The sequence below is a fragment of the Molothrus aeneus genome, chromosome 4 (genome assembly GCF_037042795.1).
Source record: "Molothrus aeneus isolate 106 chromosome 4, BPBGC_Maene_1.0, whole genome shotgun sequence".
Taxonomy (NCBI): domain Eukaryota; kingdom Metazoa; phylum Chordata; class Aves; order Passeriformes; family Icteridae; genus Molothrus; species Molothrus aeneus.
This window is the reverse complement of record NC_089649.1, coordinates 15,485,596-15,506,952: the sequence shown is the minus strand read 5'-3', so window position 1 is coordinate 15,506,952 and position 21,357 is coordinate 15,485,596. Positions and strand designations below refer to the sequence as shown.

Sequence of the window (21,357 nt, the reverse complement as noted above, 5' to 3'; positions counted from 1 at the left end):
TGAATGTACCTGGCTGTCGGATCACTGTAGCCTGCTAAGCTAATAGTACCATAATATAAATACCTGCATGCTTAAATGCCCATTACTTCTTAGACAAAGCACCTATAAATATTCTGCTTCATACTTACTAATATCTTGAACAGATATTTTTAACTACACAGAGTTTTCCTAGCTAAAAGCAAGCAAGCAAGCAAACAAACAGTTAAATTTGCATAACAATTGTAAAAACTGCAGAGATAAACTAGTAAAGTATAAAACCAATTTAAATTAGATAATGTAGTAGGTACTTTTCTGTAAACAAATATAGAAGTTCAAGAAGGGATCTCATTCAGCTGAAAACCTTATATTCTTCAAGTTTTAACCCATGTAATGCAGTAAAAGGATTAATAGACTGTTCTTATTGACTGAATAAAACTTGACTCATTTAGATGCAAATAGACACTTGAGATCTTTTGCATCCATTTCAGTGCTAAAATATAGTATTTCTACAATGTTTACTGTGTAATATACTAGTATGAAAAACAGCTGAATTAAATGGGGATCTTTACTGTATATGCAGTCATAAAAAGAAATATTTTAAATATTAATATTACTAAAATCATTTAAAGCACCAAGGAATGTGAAATCGATTTCTTTAGAAGTACAATTTATTTCACATTTTGCTACCAATTCTTTTGATCAGTTCTAAAATAATACATAAACTGAAAGCAAAACAGCAAAACAAATTGCTTCTAGCGAGGAGGCACCAAGAATCCAGTTTTACACAGACATGCCTCAGTGTTTTAACTTCTCAGGGTATTTATCTATCAAATGATAAATTTTAAATTCCTCAAGATCTAATGCCTGAATCAAGACCTACTCTCCAATTTAGCCATGGATGATTCTGATCAAGCAAAGTTGTTAAGCATTTGTGAATACCTGAACATATGACTTGTCCCCCCAAAGTCATTGAGAATAACTGAATTGAAATTTAAACATATATTTAATAAGTGAATTACTGTAGCTTGAACTGTACCAATTTGAGTAACCAATCTAATTTTAAAAGCCTTACTTTACAGATTTTACTTTACAGATTTTTTTATAATCTGTTCATTAGAATTAACGATACAATGGAAAACAAAACCTCCCAAATTATTAATACATTTAAGTACTGAAATTCCTGAATTTGTACAGTGTGGGTAAAAATGTTTCCTTTCTCACAACACATTAAGAATCTGATTTCTGTAAGTAGATTATCTAACAAAATCAGAAAATTTCTCTTGCAGTTCCTCAGCCATTTGCTACAGCCCTGGGTATAGAATGTGCAGTTTCACTAATGGAAGTGCACTAATGGGCTGGCAGTTCCTAAGATCTTGTATGTTATTGTTATCAGATAACAAACTATGGACTTAGACATGCTGTAGCTACACCTTTCCCTCAATTATGTGCACCATTTAGGTTCTGAGGTATAGCACACCCAAGCTAGAAATCCAATGTGGGAATGAAATGAGGGGAAACTTGACATTGGCAGGTGCTTAAAAAAAAAAAGAAAAAGAGAGAACAAGAAAAAAAGGAGCATACTTTATTAACTACTTTAAAAAAGTTTCAATAGATTCCAGAGCAAATGCCTAAATCACACCCTATAACTGACAGAAGACAGTTACTGGAGTTTCAGAAATCTCAGGACAAGCTAACCATAACCTTCTTTCCCAGAAGCAGACCCTGTCTAGCTGTGTCCCCAGTGCCAACTTGCCTGGGAAAGCACAAGGAAGAGCCACCTGCACTGGGCACACCAGGGGAGAGCACGCAGAGGCTGCTCCACCCAGCAGCAACACCAAAAAGGTGAGACCTGAGCTGAGGCTCCATGACTGCCAAGTGCTCTGCCTGAGCTGCCTTGTGAAAACCAGATATAAAGATATTCTTATTCCCTAGCAGAGCAGTTCAAGGAATTTTTATGGCTTTGTCCTCAATTTTTCAAGATATTATAGCCGAGCAAACCCCCAGTAAGGGCAGTTTGCTTCTTCTGAGTTCAAACATAACAGTTAGGAACAATTTCTCAGAAATAATTCAGAGTTATGCAAACAATTCACTTGATCTTAGAATCTCTATGATGATGTAAATATACTTTAACTAGTGCTGCACTGCACTCCCCCCTCCAGTTCTTTTCCATACTCATATAGAAAGTGTGTCTAAGTGCCTGCATGTGTATATAAGGCAATAATAAAATAATAAATAATGATAAAATATTAGAATTTATAATTTTTAAGTAGAGTCAAAATATTACCAAAAATAAATTTTGAAGTTTGGGAAACCACATTTGATATGTTAAATAGCAGAACTTCTAAATGCAGGATGCTTAATATATATATTTTAAGTAAGGCTACATAATCTTATAAATATATATATATGAAGAAACTTTCATACATTTCAGAAGTAGAAACAAACAAAACAATGTCATGCATTGTCATCCAGGCATAGGTCTATTTAAAATTGAGGTTTTAAACTTTTTGTCACCAACTTGTATTCAGATCCTTGAGAACACCAGTGGTCAGATATTACTAACATTCTGAAAAGGTGTTTTAGATTTATCTAATGGATTGAGCACTCAAAGTTTCAACTCACTGCAGTAGTCCTACTCTTTTGGGGTGTATGAATGAATAAATTGAAAACTGTGATGGATGAGATGGAAATCCAGCCATTCATTGTGTTTTGGTTCCATTCTTATGGAACATGAGACTCCTGAAGAGTAAAGTCAATATCAACAAGTTGCTAGAGCATTCATTGTTGCTGTGGGAAAACATGGAATTGTGATTTTTTTTTTATCATCAGGTAATAGATTTTTTACGTATTTAATATTTTTTGTTTCTTCTGCTCTATAATTTTTGTGTAACTAGAGTACAGTAATTCTGCAGCGGGACTGCATTTAAGAGTGTTTTCTTATAGAGGATGTTCTTGTGGCAAATTTATCTTGACAAAAATCCACATAACTGAAGGGAGTTCTTATGCTGCCATTAACCAAGGAAAATTCAATCTGAACCATAGACTGAAAAGGAAAATGACACCATCTTTCAAGGCAAGCATAGTGGACACCATAACACCAAGGTGGAAAACTGTGTGGTGTACAGAAAAGTATTGAAGGAATGTAGCATTGCTGCTTCTCATAATTAGAACACTTTTCCCCACAGGTTTTCAAGAAACTGGTTAAGATAGGAAAAATCTTGTTTACCTTAAACCCACAAAAGAACTCCTTCCTTCACTAAGAGATTGTTAACTTTTATGTCCAAATAAAAAGTTAGAACTGTCCTTCACTTTAAGAATTAAGTGCTAAATTAACAACAAAAAAATTAGCTGAATGATCAGACATTCATCTCTTTCCTGAAGTTCTAGGTCTTCTTTAGTATTGTCAACACAAATAATTTTTAATTTCTTAATTCCCTCAGCATTTGAGTCAGTCTATTTTGTCAGGACGAAGTTCACTCCCAATATTAATCCTCTCACATAATTTTGTTTGTATTATCTTCACCAGTATCTAGCAGCAGTGGGATCCTTCAGGAACATGAAATTTAACCAGTTTCAAAACTGGGCCACTCAATTTCTCTGTACATAATCTATTGCCAGTGTCAAGATCAATCAGAAGTGCCTACCTTCTAAGAAGGCTCAAAGTTTTGGGGTTTCATTCCTCAGATATGAAAACCATGAATTTCCTATATCAATAGAGTTTTTAAAACAGTTTAAAAGTCACTTCAATGAAAGTGGAGCCTCTAGGAATGATGAGACTTCTTCTTAAACTGGTATGCTAACATGTTTTTCCAAGCATGTGATGCCATTTACTAAGCTGAAAATGTTACACTTAATTACTAATGGCTAAAGATCACTTAGACTTTTAAATCACATGTGTGATTTAAAAGAAGGAAGTTGGAAATAATTTCTATTGAAGAGTGTCTTTGGATGTGTATTGTGAGTCCCCATGTGAGAGGGGTTTTTTTTGGGGTAACAATAATGAAAGTTTAAACCCAAACTCAGTGGTCTATTCACCACTGACTTGAAGTTCAGCCCTCTAATTTCACATGCTCATTCTTCTCAACAACCTTACTCAATATTTGAGAGAAAAGAGAGTAACATTTACTCTACCTTTTGGAGTTCTTTTATTTGCTAATATCCTCCTTGAGTTACCAAATCTATCCATCCATCCATCCATATGGGCATAATCCATATAATGAGATATAATCAGATAAAATAGACTGTACATACCAAACTCAGAATATCTGCATCCCACTCATATTCTCCCCAGCTGCATGAGAGGAGACAAAATTCCCAGTTGTTTTGACACAGACTTTTTCAGAAATTAAGTTTATGGCCATTAATCACCTCTGATTGCTGTAACAGGGTCATTTTGAATGTGAAGATGTCTTTGCAAGTTCATAAATTTTCTTGATAATTTTATGCCTGTGGCTTGTGTTCATGCAGACAGCATTATGTCATAAATTACCACATTAGCTTGCATGAGTCTCAGTACACATGAACATTGCTTCTATTATTTAAATGTGTAACATATTTGAAGCACAGGATTCAATATCCAAAATAAAGGAACACTTAGAAAAAGCCCTAACACTTAGATGAGGAACAAGGACTGGATTTTTCATAATGATTTGGGACGCAACTCTAATTGAAAGAGAAAAAATCCATGATACCCTACACTTTGAAGAATTCTTGAAAGCCCAGTTTAAGAAAAAAAAAGTCACAAATCAAGCATTAGATTATAATACTTTATGTAAGATTTCTAATGACACAGAAATATTTCACTTAATATCCTGCTTGTATAATGAGTCTGAGGAAAAAACAAGTAAACAGTAACTTTTACTTTAAAATTAGCCCAGATGGAGAACTCTCCATGACAAAATCTTTAATGTTTAAGATGAAATCTATCTAATGTGAACTATTAATATTTTTTTGTAAAACCATTAGGCTTGATTATAAAATCAGAAACCAGATGATATGAAAAATATTATGAACATACCCCACTGTTATTGAACATAATAAGTTCTCAGGCTTTTAAACTTGCACACACTTATATTTTTACAACTAAGTAGCTCCACTGAAATCAATCATATATATCAAATAAAATTAAACTTATTTATAAAAATTATACATCAAATCAAATAATGTTAAACACCAAGTCCTTAGCAAATAAAAAACCTTCTCTAACAAAACCAGCCCATTTGATACAAAGTGACTGCATTTTTTTATAGAATAGGCTGCAGCTTAATCATTTCAGTCTTTAATTACTGCATCAGATAATGACTATTTTGAACATATGCTTCTCTGCCCTGCTAGAAGACATGAATGAGAGAGAAACAAGTTCATATGCATGATCCTGAGTGTGCATGTTGGGGGAGGGAGGCTAAAGAGCAAAAGGAACCAAGTGGCAACAATTGGAGGAAATGGTGCCTGTAACAGCTGCTCCTTTCAGATTCCCCTAGAAGGAGACTGCCTGAGGTGGACCACGGCACAAAGGGATAAAGAAGATGAAAACTGATGCAAAGCAGGGAAATAACTGCTGAGACCCCTGAGTCTACATCCGAATAGTCCCAAGCTGTGTGGCAAGACCTCTTTAGCATGCTACAGAAGCTGGTGATGAACTACATATTACCATGAGGCAAACTGGCTCCTAGCAGTATTGTCTGCATGTTATGTGTAATGATAACCAGTGGGCCCCTGGGAACAGGAGGCAATGATTTCATCTCCGTAAGCATCTGAGCTCCCCTTGGATACAGAGACCATTAAACTGAGAACAGAAGGGGAAATTTTAGGCAATGATTTCCAACTGAAGAGTGAAGACAAGTTCTGCTCCACAGTACCGTCAACCACGGATATTTTACTGCTGTCTATATTGATCACTGCAAAAGACAAAAGGAACTAAAACTGTACCCCTTTTTCTTCCTCCCAGAGAACACAGTGTATTTTTTTTAACAAAAGTACTTTAAAAGTTTTTCATGTAATATTATTGACAATGCCATTATATTAGAAAATGCCACTGTATTATTACCACTGAAAAGTATTGGTATTTCCATTACTGTTAAAATAACATTTTATACTTTTAACATAATGTAGAACTTGTTTTGGATACAGAGACCTTCTTGCCCTTGCACATTACTTTCCTTAACTGTCAGGTGTTTTTGTAGGACTGAAAACATTAGGTACTACCTATTGGTTACATATTTAAAATGAGTACAATAAAAAAATCAGGGTTTCAGAAGCTTCCTTAAAAAAATCTGCATGCAACAAAAAGAAATGCAATTTCATAATGATTGCTGTAACTTTTTGACAAGAGACATGGAGGAGCAATGAAGGGAAGGGAATAGCTACAAAATGTAGTCAAAACTGATTCTGAGGAAACAATGCCAGGACAACTAATATTTTTAACATTTTCAAGGGTAGTTTGATCCTTTGTATATTCTGGAGAGATTAAGAGGCAGGCTTCTTCATTTAGCACATTTGTTTATCTTGCTGCTCTTCAGAATTCACACAGTATATTATGTGAAATGAGAAGTTAAATTAAGTTTCTGAGAGTCTGAGAAAAGTTGCTAAGGTAATAATGCCAGCATACTTGTCAGGCAAAAAACAATTGCAGTTCAACTGAAGACAAAAAATTCTTGTCTAATCTATCACACTGCCTTCTTGTAAAAGATCAAATATCATATTCTTGTTGATGTTGCAACTATTAGATACAATTTTATAAAATTATTTGGAGCTTTTTAGTTTTGAAATATTTTTACATTCAGCTACATGTTTAACTGCAATTCACTGAGAACAGGCTCCCCCTTTCCATCATCCAATTGATTTATGCAGCAGATAGGACTTTCAGCATTGAAGAATAGTGTATAAAGGTGGTCAATAACTTCTAAAAAAATTGTAACAAAAAGGAAATCAGACAGAAATCTAGAACACATCCTACACTGAAAGAGCCAAGCAAGTAATATTGATACACATGCTGAATTCATTCTGGGACTTCTATTGGTCTGCTTCTGAGAAAAACAGACAAAACAAAAACCATCACAACAAAAAATACTCACAATGAATGACCTCTATAAAACAAGTTCATTAATAGAATACCGAGTCATTTTGCAGTTACAAGAACAAACAGAAAGAGAAATTATCTACCTGATTAATTGCAATAACAATAAACAAATTATTCAAATTTACTTTCCACAGAACATTTCTAAGAGGATCATGGAGGACTGTGACTGATGACAGGCACAAAAGAATCAAGTTGTTGCTTATCTTTCCTCTCACACTGACCTATGAGGAAGCAAGGAAACCCTCCTTCTAGACTAGAATTCCACATGCAGAGCTCTCATTTTCTTAGAATTATTAAGGCTCAAGGGAAACATCAGAAGAGGAGTTTGAAGTCAAGTATCCATAGCAGAAATTGCATCAGCATTACAGCTTTTCAAAAGCAATTCATATTTCTTCTAAATTACTGATGTTCTAACAATCTAAGTGTGTGAACTGATATATTTTTCATTGTTTCTCACAAATAGACTGTACCAAACTAATTTGCAAAACTGGTGTTTTAAAAACCTAATAAACATAGACCGATATTCACGTATATATAAGAAAAGGAAGGCTAGTCACATATAACCTGAATTGTCAATTTATATTATTTCTACAGATCCAAGCATGAAAACCTGGAGTCAGTTCTGGTATTTACTGGAACCACAAATGCTTGAGCCACGTGGATCCCTGCTACAGAACTAGATAAAGTTATGAAAGGTCCATGAGCCAAGTGTCTCCAAGTTTTTTCCCACTCTGCAAATGCCAAACAAGCTGAGGAGGCAAACGAAGATATTGAGAAAGCTAAAGCAAAGAATAAACTTACTGCGAGTGCTGTCTCGTTTTCTCCAGAAAAATGATATGCTAGACTTAAGCAATAGGCTGCTTCTCCATGCATCTTTATATCACCTCCTAAAGAAAGGGTAAAAGGTAGAGTTACCAGCATGATTTGAACAAAATTGCATTGGTATAGACAGCTCTTGCAGGTTCTTAAACAAGATACAGTGTAGTAAGTTTTTCCCTTTCCTTACCCCCCCGATGTATCTCTTTCTGAAAACATACAGTAGTAATTAAAAATAAAGGCTATAGAGTTCACCAAGGAAGTTTAGCAAAGTCAGAGAAAATCTCTTCCAGTAATAAAGTACAAACAAATTAACATGTGTGAGTTCTCTGTCATTAATTGTTTAATCATGGTCCTAAGTGACTTCACATTAGAAAATTATACTAGTCTCTCTATATATACTCAATATAAAATAAAAGTGGCTACAAATAAACCTTCATATATATAAACACAAAATGTATCTCGGCCCACACATTTTGCTAATGTGAATTTTGGTGAAACATCAAGACAGAACCACTGGTTCACCATTTTCATCTTATTCTCCTGTTTCTCTTCCTACCTCTGTTCTGCGATTCTGTAGTTTTTTTACTTTAGGTTTAAAAGTATTTATGCATATTAAGATAGAAAATTTTGTTTGCTTATGATAAAAACCTATTTTTTTCAAGTATAAAGTAAGTATGTAGAGTGAAAAGGTAACTTTTCCAGCAGATAGTATCAGTCAAAAACTGCCAAATCAACAGTGACTAGCCAATCAAAATAAGTGACCTCAGCTTCCATCAGTGACTTCACTTTCTGATTATGGGTTCACAGTTGTACATTATTGTTCCCACAAGGTTGTCAGTTTTGTTTTTGGAGATAAAGCTTTGAAGAACCTAAAAGTTTCTTTGTAGTCAGCAAGAAGGCATTTCTGCTTCAGTGAGATCTGCAAGAGTGTTTGATAGCATTTGTCTTTGAGTTTCATAGGAAATAATCACCCATTCAAAACCTTGACAATTTCTACTTTACTCTTGGGAAAATCATGGCCTACACATTAAATGAAGGAATAGGAAAGCATTGTTTTCCACCTACCTTCTTTGGCCATCTTTAAAGCTTTTATTAGCATTTTGATGGCCTCTTGGTGTTGTTTATTTTCCAGCATTTTGTCTGCTAGCAATGTATAAATTCTCCAGAGATGCTGACATGCCAGTGAAGTGTAAGTGCGGCCTGTCTCATCCTTCCAGGATGTGCCCTCTGTTAGCTCATAAAAGGTTTCAAGGTGCTCAGCAGCTTTCGTTATGTGACCTGAAAAATGTCATTCAGAATTAAAATCAGTGCAATCATCAAAAAATTGTTAAAGTTTGTTGTCTATAATAATTTTATTGTTATAAGTTGCAGCCAAACATTCCACAGATTTTTCAAGACTCTCCAATACATAACCCACAGATCACTGGAAAATAGAATCAAATTTCCCAGTACTCAGTAATGCTCTAATTTAAATTTGTTATATTTTTAATTAGCTTTCCTTTGTAAATTCCCAGTATTGAAGGGGTATGATTCCATGGATGCAAAGTCAGGATCTTCTAGAAAATAAATTTATTCTAGATTCATAAACCCTTTGTGGTTCTCATACATCAAATCACATTTATGCATAAATAATCACAACTGAAACCATTCCTCAAGTTTCTTTTTCCATAATGAAAACCTGTGGTGAAAGATTTGAAGTGTGGAGAAAAACTAAAAACCTTCATTCAAACAAATTAATCAATGAAAAAAGGAATTATCATGCAAAGTAATTCATTCAGCAGTTATTGCAAGGCCAACTCTGGTAAGTTTATCTAACAGATTTACTGCAAGAGCATTAACCATTGATAGATTAATTACTGAGCCTGAAGTAATATACTCCAAGGTCTTCAAATGTAAGTTACTCAAACACTTTTAAGGCAAAGGAAAGTTTGAAGATAGAATTCAATTCATTTTCACATTCAAGTAGTTTTTCCTCTACCTTTAGCTGGATTTACCTCTGTGCATAAAAATCAATCTAGGAGATTTCCATACCTGCTGGACAATGAAAATTCAAAGCTCTTGGAAAGAACAGAAAAGCTTTTTCTCATACATAATGGGTATTGCTGGGAAGCAGGTAAGATAAGACTATTTACACTAAAAATAATTTTAAGAAAGCATTCTAGTCACAATATCTTGTTTAGCAAAGACTCTTCTGTAGCAGGGAGAACTGTGAATGTGACCCTGCCTTCATAAGTGTGTATGTGATGGAGCAATCTTGTCCCATAGATCATCAATATATTAACTGTATTTCTATTAACAGCTGAAAAAAACCCATAAAATAGGTTCATTTATATGCTTGTAGTTTGCACCTCTTCTGAGATGGGATTCACAAGGAACTATTGCTGTTTGGCAGTCTTTTTTTACAGCGCTGAATTCAAACTGAAAAGGAACCAGGAAGAAAAGTTGTTTCCCAGTCATAAGAAAGGAAAGGAGAAAAGCTTGGAGATGTATGTTCTTTAAGCATTCCTTGAGAAAATGAGGTTATCTCCCCAGGCCTCCAGCCAACCTAGAGGCAGCAGAACAGCTATGACAGATTTCTCTTATTAACTCAATTTAGATTTGTCTTTTGCATATGTTACCCCTTTGTAACCATACTTTCAACTTTGCAATATAAAACATAACTCATCTTTATTAGAATTACATTTATTTTCATATTAAGTTTCTCTGATGATTAAAATGAGTTCAACTAAAACTGACAAGCACAAGAAGCTCCTCTTTCAAAGACGCAATGAATTAAATGAGTGTCATAGACAAATAATTTTATGGCTTTACAGCCTAAAATTCATGTAAGAATCCCAGAGGAGACAACAGGTGCTGAAAAGTGCAGTGCCAGGTGAAAAGGGAGTCAGCAGGCTTTATTCTGTTCCATTCTACCTAGGAACAGGTATTGGAGAGATGGCCCAACACACTGGGAAAACAGGAAAAATTCTATACATTCTTCCCAAAATATCACACGCTTGACATCAGACTGCACAATAGAAAGGCAAAGGGAAATTATCACAACCAGTACAAGCTGTTAACAGACTCCCTGACAGTAGATGCAACAGAGAATAGACACGTAGATTTGCTAAAGCCAGATGAAAACCCTTGTCCATTCTCAAGAGGCTTCCAATTTGAGTTTTTGTCTATCCAGTTCAGCTAACTCCTTAGGGCATAGTCAACACTGAAGTCAACAGAATTCCAGCTATTCAAGTTGCTAAAGGCAGATTTAAGATATTGAAGAAACTCATGTTGGGTTTGTGACAAATGATTGAAAGTTGAGTTAAAATGTAACATTAATAGGTAGAGCCAGACATACACTCTTCCTTGGAATTCTCCCCAAAGTTCATTAATAAATAGATTGTTCTTTTGAAAGGGTATTATCATACATTTGAGTCATTGGGAAAAACTACATGTGCAATGGATTCTTTACTAGAATTTGATTCATGTGTTACTCAAAAACTTTCAGTAAGAATGGGAAGCAGCAAACAAACAAATGGTATCACCATGAAGCTGAACAGTATCTGAGTTTCTCCTGACACTGTAACATGATCACTTAACAGGACACATTGTTTAGGTAAATAAAACTTGCAATCTTCAGGACTATTGATCAGGTTGTTGGAACTATCAGGTGTGGTGACTTCTACCAAGCTCCCTTCTTGCAGTATCCCCTTGAGAAAGTTTCTATCAGACTAGAAATGGAACTCATACATTCCATACTCCCCATATTTCTCAGGAGCTGACCTAACCCTAAGAGCTGTGACCCGACACTCCTTATGCCAGACCTCAGCGAAACCTCTTTGGAAACAACCCACCTACATCAAGCTTCAAAATGATAAAGTAATATGATTTTTTGGTAATATTCAAATGGATCTATATTACATTTGGCCTCACTGAATTACCAAGAAAGATTACATAGTAAAATGTAAAACAATCTGTTCATAGAAATACTAAAAAGAAAGTGATTCACAGAAAGCCAAAACACCTGCTCATTTCCTTAACAAGGAAGAGATGGAATTCCTGACATGAAAGCCCTTACAAGGGAATTTGCTTACTGAAGACTCTTTCAAATAAAAAGAGCTATTTGGAGACTTCTCAAATTCATGGAAGGTAAAACATTTAAGACTTTGGAATTTATTCTTCCATGAAAATAAACTGAAATTCTTTGTTGCCACTGGCAAATGACACATCAGCTTATTTATTTAATCCATAATGCTTCTGTGAAACTCAAATGTTGTGGGAAAATAATATTTTCAGGGGGCCAGTGAGTTTACTCCCTGTCATGAGTCAGTTCAGCTGGAACTGATCAGGCCAGTGCACTCTAATTTTTAAACACTGAACTGCTGCTAGTGTTGCCTGCAGACATTCATACAACACCATCTGAAAATCTAGAAAAAACATTAAAAGAAAGCAATTAGCCAATTGCAGAACATCGCTGAGAATAAGAGCATTTTTATCTTACTTAGGCAGTGAAAAGGCAGAGTTTTAAATTACTTTTCTTATGAACTGAAAAACAACGAAGACCAAAAAAAGCAAAATGAGAAGAAAAAACAATGGAGTAAGAAAATCACTTGAAACAGCTTGCAGAAATGTATTTTTATAGGTCTAGGAATTCAAAGAGAAAAGCAAGAAAGTGTTTCCAGGAAATCCATGTTTGAAAAATCTATTTGCAGAATGTTACACAAAGCAGTAAAGCTATTTTCAGTTGGCAACATTAATAGCAATTGCATATTTATTTTCACAGTGCCGTGTAGAATTTATCTTAGAGGATACCAAATGGACTTGGAGAATCTCTGATGTCTCTCTTCTCTTCTTATAAAAGGAATCAAAAACCAGAATGATAACTCTTACAACATATGTACTACCACTACCAAAATTTTACACTTGAATAATTTTTTATAGTTTAATATAACTCAGGGCATAACAAAGGAAATCCCATCAGCAACAGCTTAATCTTAAATATGGGAGGCTAACATTGTCACAATATAATTTTGGGAGAAGAAAATCAGTTTTAAATAATTATATATGAATATAAGAAATTCTGACAGATTTGTGCTACACTGTTTTCACTGAATTGCTTCAAATTAAAAAATTCATTCAAGCAAAATAATTCAATGCAATGTTTTTAGATCATCGAAAAGTTCATTTATAATTCTCCTTCTTAAAACTCAATCCAAAAATACAGGTTTCTTATATCAAAATAGATACCAAACCAAAAGGGGTATATATGGAGACTACTATTTTGCCTTTTTTTTAAGTAGAAAGATTGACTAGATATTAACACAAATGGGTTTAAATGTGAAGCTGCCATAAAAGCAGGCACATAAATGTAATTCTCCCAGCCGCTATTTTGATGCACATTTTTGATTCCATGAATATTTTATGAAATGGCCCAAACTAAAGCCATATAACATTCCTGCATTACTGATGCTTGCGCCCGTAAGCTACAAACATTAGAGGCATGATTGAGTGCATTAAAATGAACTCATTCAGCAGTGCATTGATTACTTGAAGGAGGAAAAAAAAAAGTTACTCCCACTTAAGAAAACAGCACACAAACCTGAAGTTTTCAATACTGAAATTAGAGACTCAATTTTGAATAATGTGGTATTTAACAAATAAAGGCAGTGCAAAACTATCTAGAATTCTCTACCTACATTCCTGACTTTAATTAGGTGAGATGTTAATTAGGTTCACAGATTGCTTCCAGTAGCGTACAGGTAATTTAAAATGTCACAATCTGCAAAATGCAGTGACTGACCTGCTCTAGCTCCATGCCTCAGCAATACTGAGAGCACCTAATGATTTCCTTTTCTATCAGCTCGCATATTTGCCAATGAAAATAATGCCACAGAAACAACTGCACAAGAAAAGTGACAGATCTGTTAGGTAACCTGCCCCAGCAGCACCACTAGAACCAGGAAGCACATTTAATTCTAAATTACAAACAGTTGTTGAGGGCTTCAGAAAATATTCTGCTGTAGATTAAAACAACTTAAAGGTAAAATAAACTCTGTGTATATTATAGTATATACAGCATCTTTGGCCATCAGTTATTTCACTACACTATGAGAACACAAAATCTGGTTGAAGCATCAGCTAATGGTAACAAAACCCAAAAATGCTATTGTCTTTGAAAAGATAAATGCTTACATTCCAGTCTAACGGCTTGAACTACTTGTATTAAGCTCAGTTTCTCTGTTCAATTATTGCAGCACTACTCATGCTGAAATACTTAAGTCTCTCACAGAGATTGTTACAAAACTGTTTAACAGAGATGGGTTCACAAGAAACATAAAACAAGGCTCTCATTCAGCAAACACCTCTCATTCAGTTGAACCACCTTGGACTCCTGAGGTAAAATGAATTGTAAAGAAGCCACTGGGACAGCTCTTACGTTCAATAACCTGAATTCATGTGCCAGCTGAAAAAACAAGAAAAAAATTGCAGAAAGGATTTAAGATAAAATTTTGTGGTTTCATAACTCTCCAAGATCCATCTCAAACAAAACCAATCATCAGCCAACAATCAAAGTGAGTATTTTTAAGATAATGGGTAAAAACCTTATATGAATTTACTTCAGAGAAGCTGATTTTTTTTTTTTTTTTCCAGAAAGACTCCACCACGAGCTTTAGCAAAATGATGTAGGCAGTTCATAAGAATATTGCAATGAACACACTGGCTCATCATGGGGTATTCTGACCATTCCTCCAGTCTGACAATACACCAGTAGATCTTACCTGGAGTCCAAGTTGCCTAAGGCCAGCTGAAGCCATACCTGAGAAGTAGAACACTTGAAGGCACAAAGGAGAGAGGAAGAGAGAAAAGGAAAGTTGAGCTTCACACAACCTGAGATGTAGCATTGGTGGACTGACTGCAGTGCAAAAGGACAGGATTTTATCTTCCCTTCTCTGGGTGAAGGACTGCCAGCCAAGTCTTAGGTACAGCACCTTAGAGTATGATACATTATTTCTGTTTACATTACTTAAACAAATGTGTGTTGCCTGAAAAGAAAATCATAACTGTAGTAATCCAGTGAGCATTAGAGCATATGTAGTCTTGTCCTCTGAGGACCTATATTACTTGCCTTAAAGCTCAAGCACTCAAAATACACCTACACAAACCTAGAGGGCAGTGCATACTGTAGAACCCGCAGCAGGACAGTTCAGTTTCTGTATCACACCACCAGCACACTGGGATATCAAACCTGTTCTAAAAAGGGCTTACTTAAAGGCTTCTCCCAGAGACACCTCACAAGGTAGGGATAATGCTGGCTTTTCTGGCTGCCTGGCTGCTCTCTAATCCCTTCCCCTTCTGCTGCCAGCACTCCTGAGCTGCCAACAGGAGGGTTTTCCCACAGGCAGCTGAAATGACAGCTGTTTTGGGAATGGTGTACTGTGGACCAGCAAGGGGAAAAGAAAAGACAAGCAAACGGGTCCCAGATGAAAATTCCACTAACTTGTCTGTCTTACATTCATATTCAAATGAACCAACATGCAAAATTTTGGTTTACAATTAAAATTCCTTTATCTTTTTAGGTTAACACATTTTATGAAAGCAGCATTTGTCACATGCCACCTTCTGATTTTTTTGATTATATATAAATAAGCGCTTTTTCATACACATCCATTTTAATCTGGAGGACAACATTTCAAACAATGTTGAACATTAGCTGAATGATCACACACCCATTTTAGAGAGAATGGAATTCTTGCTTCACAGTATTATTCAAGCCCTCTTTCATGCTTGCAGAGCATCAAAGTGCTCTGTTCAATATGCAAAGGCTACCTAAGATGCAAAATGCATTCAGGAAGCTCACACTGTAAAACTTCAGGCTCTGGATAAGAGCAGGCCCACACTCAGTGGGATGCTCCCATTTCAGGTTTCACAAATATTTGAATGTCTATGGGTGGATATCTAAATGCAGAAAGGGAAGGGAGCAGAAAACTCAGGGATGAATGGCACATACTTTGCAATTCTGTTTTTCAGAGCTTAGGAGTTTTTAAAGTTCAACAGAAATAATGAAAACAAGTTATATTAGTATTCAACCTCAAAGACTAATATGATCATTACCTTTTAAATAGAGAAAGTGACACTGAAGCAGATTAGTTTCACTAATTTTTTTTTTTTTTTTGCTAAGTCATGTCAAATGCTTGCTTTGGTTTAAATACTTTTTTTTTGGTCAGTGTTTACATTTTATTCAGATTCCACCCAGCTCTCGTTACTTTCCACAGCTTCCAATAATAAATTTATTATCAGATGCAGTGCTCCAGCACTGGAGCTGTTCTGTGGTGCAGATGATTCACTTCAGAAGTGCAGCTGGATTAATGACCTGCTAAGATCCCAGCCAACCGGAAGGATTCTCTGAAGAGCAAGATATATTTTTATTAACAGCTTTGTGTTTGCTTTATCTATGGCTTCTCCAGATTATTGGTAATGGCTGAGGACATGCAACCCTGGCAGCTCTCAGTGACACTGGAAAGGCACCTCTGGAAACAGCCTCCTTTATCAATTACTGAAAGGAAACACTGCCTCGAGGAAAGTTTATGATGACAACTGCTGGTCCAGCTACAGTATTCCAAGACCTCTCAAAGCTTTGAAGCAAAGAAAAAAAACTCAGAGAAAGGGCAGCTTCTTCTCAGTACCAGTCATTAAGCAGTAAATAATTAAAATACCCTGGAAAAGACAGGTAAAATACAAGCAGCAATGTCAGTAATAGACATGAAAGAGAAGAGGGGGAAAAAGAATTTAAAAAAGCAAAGAAATAATTCATTTGAAGTTTTAATAAAGTTTCATTTGCAGTCTTGTTTAAAGATATATCAGACTTTAGGGATGTAACCTAATTACATTTTTATTCTAAGTTCTATTCAAATATCTTGGACTTTGAATCTTTAACACAGATCAAACACAGTATAATTTACTCGTGGCTATCAATACTTTAAAAAGATCTCTTCATTAAATGCCATAGTCTTATGAACATGCATATAAAGCAAACAGAGCAATACTGGATACCAAAAACATTTAGAATATGATTTGTACAGAAGTACCTATATAAACAGTTCACCTGAGTTCAACATACTATATTCAAGTACACATCAAATGTTTTTTCTAAAATATTCCTGTTACATCTTTCATAGTTCATGTAAACAGCCACAGCTTTTTTACAGTAGTTTTATGACTTGAAAATGAACTTTACAATCACTGAACACATAGGAATGGAAACTAATTTAGGATCTTTTTTTCATATGTCAAAACTTTTAATGACAATGCAAATGACAGAGTTTAGAATCAGCACCTGTGCACTGCTGTGAATATTTCTTGAAGAGCTTATTAGAAAGCAAGAATACAGACTGGTCCCCAGGTGTATAGCAGAACTAAAAGATTCTTCATTTGAAGAGTTAGGCCAGGAAAGTGGGAGTGACCACGAAAGGACTAAGGAAACTTACTTTTTCTTAGTGTAAAGAATATTGTTACTTCCTTGTGTTTAAAAATAAACCTTGATTTAAAACAAGTGAAGTGAAATCATGTAGAAAGTATTACATTTTCACAGATTTCCTTTCAGAAGTAGAATCACTACAGAATTTTTCCTGAGTTCTCTTATTCAAAATACCTTCATTACCAACAAAAACCTTTTAAAAATAAGAATAAAAAAAAAATTTTGAAGAATATTTTTATGAACTTAACAGGCCCCTTTTTCTTTCATGTTGCATGTTCAGAAGCTTTTTTCAGACTTAAGACTGCTAATTTGAGCTGAAAATATTCCTAATTTCTATAACATCAATTCCAGACAGTACTTGTTAGTTCAATACAAGTAACAGCCCTGTAATAATAAGATGTAATTTGCTGGGGAACTACTTTGTGCACCTGCAGGAGGATGAGCTCAATTACTTAATAAACCTGTTCAATCTGTCCTGCCAAGAATTGAGAAGGATTTATGGCTGCTTCTGACTGACAGAGAAAAGCAGAATATCCAAAGAGTAAGTCCTAGCAATTTGCTGCATAAATTCTTTAAATTATGCTCTACAATTAAGTTTTTCCCAGCCAACTTATATATTCAATTCTTTAGCAATCAGAAAACAATATAACCATTTTGTGAGACAGAGTAAATGCAGAATAACAAAGGAGAATTAACTTCAATTGATATGGTGAAAATCATTGACTGGAAGTACCTGAAATGGTCAAACTGGGTATGCAGAATTTCATGTCCCATTAATGGAAAGCTTCTTTCTGTCTTTAAAGTTGCCTGATGTGGAGACTCTTTATAACTTAAAATTAAGCAACAGGTTTATGTAGTTAAAGACAAAGGATTTGGAAACAAGTGAGTATGTTCCTAGGTCTAAACTATTCCTACATGCCTTTTCCTGAATAAGCTGTTTGAGAAAAAAAAAATCACAACTAGGAATAAATCTGAGAAGTTTGTAGTTTGGGATATGCAACCTGGGGCAAGGAGGGGGAATATCATGATAAACCAATGATAGTTGGTTACTACTGGATTTGGTCTGTTATACAAATATGTATGTTCTCTCCAGACAATGAACAGTACAGACACTTTTAGGGTAGTCTCCACAGGGAACAAATCTATATGATCATCCTGTTCTTCAACCACATTTGGAGTGAGTTTCAACCAAATTTGGTAAGAAGTCCATAGGACAGTAAGTTCCAACCACATTTTTAGAAAATTAATATCTTGAGGACAGACATTGATCCAAACTCCAGACAGAGAGGCAGGCAGAACTTGCTGCATGTGTTGAGACAGCAGCACTCTGCTGGGCCAGGGAGCAGCACGTTCTGATCCAGCTTTAGTTTATCACAGCACACACCAAACCTCACCTGGTACAAGTGCTGTAGAAGCACAGAGGAAAGGGTACTGTACAAATGCAGAACAAACCTGTGGTTCCTGTCTGAGAGGATAGATAATCTCTAAATCTCTAGAAATATGGCTCTCCTTTAGGCCACTGTCATGTTTTAACTAGCACAAAGCTTCCTATAAAAAATTACATAGGAATATATATCTTTGAACACTTTTCCGGGTTTTGGTCCACACAATGACAAATGTCATTATAAAAAGGAGAAAGATAATGAGCTTCATGTTTTATCAAAAATCACAAAGGTAACTGGGTACCAAGACAAGTTGCTTACAGAACAGAATCTCCAACACAAACAAAAATATAGAAAAACCTATCTTTTAGCTGATAATTTGAGTTGCCTTTGTTTCTGAATGAAGAGATTGGATTAATTTTAGGTTGCCTTCTTCCAGTGTCTAACCTGGGCTTATGGATACAATGGTATGGAGACCTCAGATACTGGGCATAGCCTTATGGGGGAACCATAACACAGTTAAATAGACAGGCTGGATTGTTCACATGCAGCAATTCTGTTATCAGTGACAGCTCTGCACTCGACAGTTAGTGAGGAAGAAATGAATCTCTCCTCACAAATGCTGTCCCCCTGGTTTGTTTTATTTACCAGCTGTTTGCAATTATGCAATCAGATTGTAAAGCAGAATGTTTCTACACTATACTATGGAGGATTTGCTATTTAAGTGGGCTTGGCAGACTTGCAGCACAGATAACAACATAAAGCTCTATTAATGTAGAAGGTGCATGTGGGCCACCCATCCCACAGGTGAATTTTATTCTGGTTATACTTCGCAATCTCCTAAAAAGAAACAAGATTTTTATGTAATTAAAATAAACTTGCAAATTGTTCACACACAAAAGCATATGAAATTTCACAAGCAATTTTAACTTTTGCTTTTTTAAACTTTTTTAGTACTTCATTTTGCAATATTAACATTCTCTTTTTTATATCTGAATATAAATTATTTCTGCCTGAAGGCAAACCAATTGGGGAAATTCTGCTTAAACGTGCATATTTCCTCTGCATAGATACTCATGAATTTATGCTGAGTTTCTCTCAATTATTTATACATTACGGTTTTCAATTAAAAAGCACTTGCCATAAACAATTCCAAATACAAAATCAACAATTTCTTAGTAATACTGGATTCTTAGCAAGAATTTCTTGACTAAGAACAAGAAAATAAACAGTTTAGACTTTTTATGTTCCAAAACCAAAAGATGTTATGATCCATCTTTAAGTTGTTGTTCAGCAAATATATCCAATAATTAATAGTTAAGCTTCATAGCTCAAAGCTATCCTGTACAACTTGTTTCAGGTGCAACCTGCTTTAGCAGGACAATTGGACTAGGTGATCTTCAGAGGTTCCTTCCAATCCAGCCATTCTGTGAAATGCCCCTTAAACACAATCAGAACCTTTCCATCAATTTCTGCAATGCCTTAATAAAAACTTCAATTTCAATACAATGGCAAAGTAACAGGGAAAATTCCACACCTCAGTTTCAATCGAAATTGTTAAAATCTGCAAGAATCCCGTGATTTTTTGAAATCCTGCCATTCTGTGAAATGCCCCTTAAACACAATCAGAACCTTTCCATCAATTTCTGCAATGCCTTAATAAAAACTTCAATTTCAATACAATGGCAAAGTGACAGGGAAAATTCTACACCTCAGTTTCAATCGAAATTGTTAAAATCTGCAAGAATCCCGTGATTTTTTGAAATCCTGCCATTCTGTGAAATGCCCCTTAAACACAATCAGAACCTTTCCATCAATTTCTGCAATGCCTTAATAAAAACTTCAATTTCAATACAATGGCAAAGTGACAGGGAAAATTCTACACCTCAGTTTCAATCGAAATTGTTAAAATCTGCAAGAATCCTGTGATTTTTTTTTTCCCTAACAAATTAATTACACTTAGAAGTCCCTCCCATTCAGTAGGTCTTTCAACCAGAAAGGTTTCTATCAAATTCCAACATATGAAATAGACCATATTTTTATAGATAGACCATGTTTTTTATAGATAGACCATAGATAAATAGACCATGTTTTATCTGTGATCACAGATAAAACAATTAGACCTTTTCAAATAAATCAGGCGCAATCAATTCAAATTTTTGGGGTAGGTGCAAAGTGATCAACTCTGGCATATCATTGCTCTGTTGGAAAAGCAATAAGAATTTAAGCTTATAAACTCTGCTTATAATCAAGGCAGAGCTGGATTAGGACTGAACACTTATAAACCCTTCATTAATTTGCAGAATATGGCAGATTTTTGAAATGTCTAAGCTATTTTAGAAAGGACTAAAGGAATCCCTTATTGAGGTCTCGTAAGGCTTGCAGTCTAAAAAGCACACGCATGGACAAAACTGGGTTTGTGGATTAGCTGTATGTTGTGGCAATCAGCTCTGAGATTCCCAACATTGCTTTGTACTTGCTCCCTTTCTCTCACTAGTTCTGCCTGGCTTTAATCTTTTCAGCCTGTAAAGACTTCAGATAAAGTATCACCTCCACTTTTGTTGATCCTTATGTGCTAGCAGAATAGAAATCTGATGACTAATTCAAAGTCCCCACTGCCTAGAGAATAATGGCATCATTTCCAC

The 21,357-nt window shown here is 35.1% G+C and overlaps 1 protein-coding gene across 1 annotated transcript in view; it reads right to left on the bottom strand.

Moving 5' to 3' along the window:
- The window catches only part of TTC29 (tetratricopeptide repeat domain 29), a 113,563-nt gene that overhangs the window by 59,576 nt on the left and 32,630 nt on the right, over nt 1-21,357 (bottom strand). Inside the window, exons 6-7 of the mRNA XM_066548953.1 lie at nt 8,942-9,154; nt 7,859-7,944 (exon numbers count right to left, since the gene is read on the bottom strand). Coding sequence (XP_066405050.1) covers nt 7,859-7,944; nt 8,942-9,154 — 299 coding nt within the window. The remainder of the gene's footprint in view (nt 1-7,858; nt 7,945-8,941; nt 9,155-21,357) is intronic.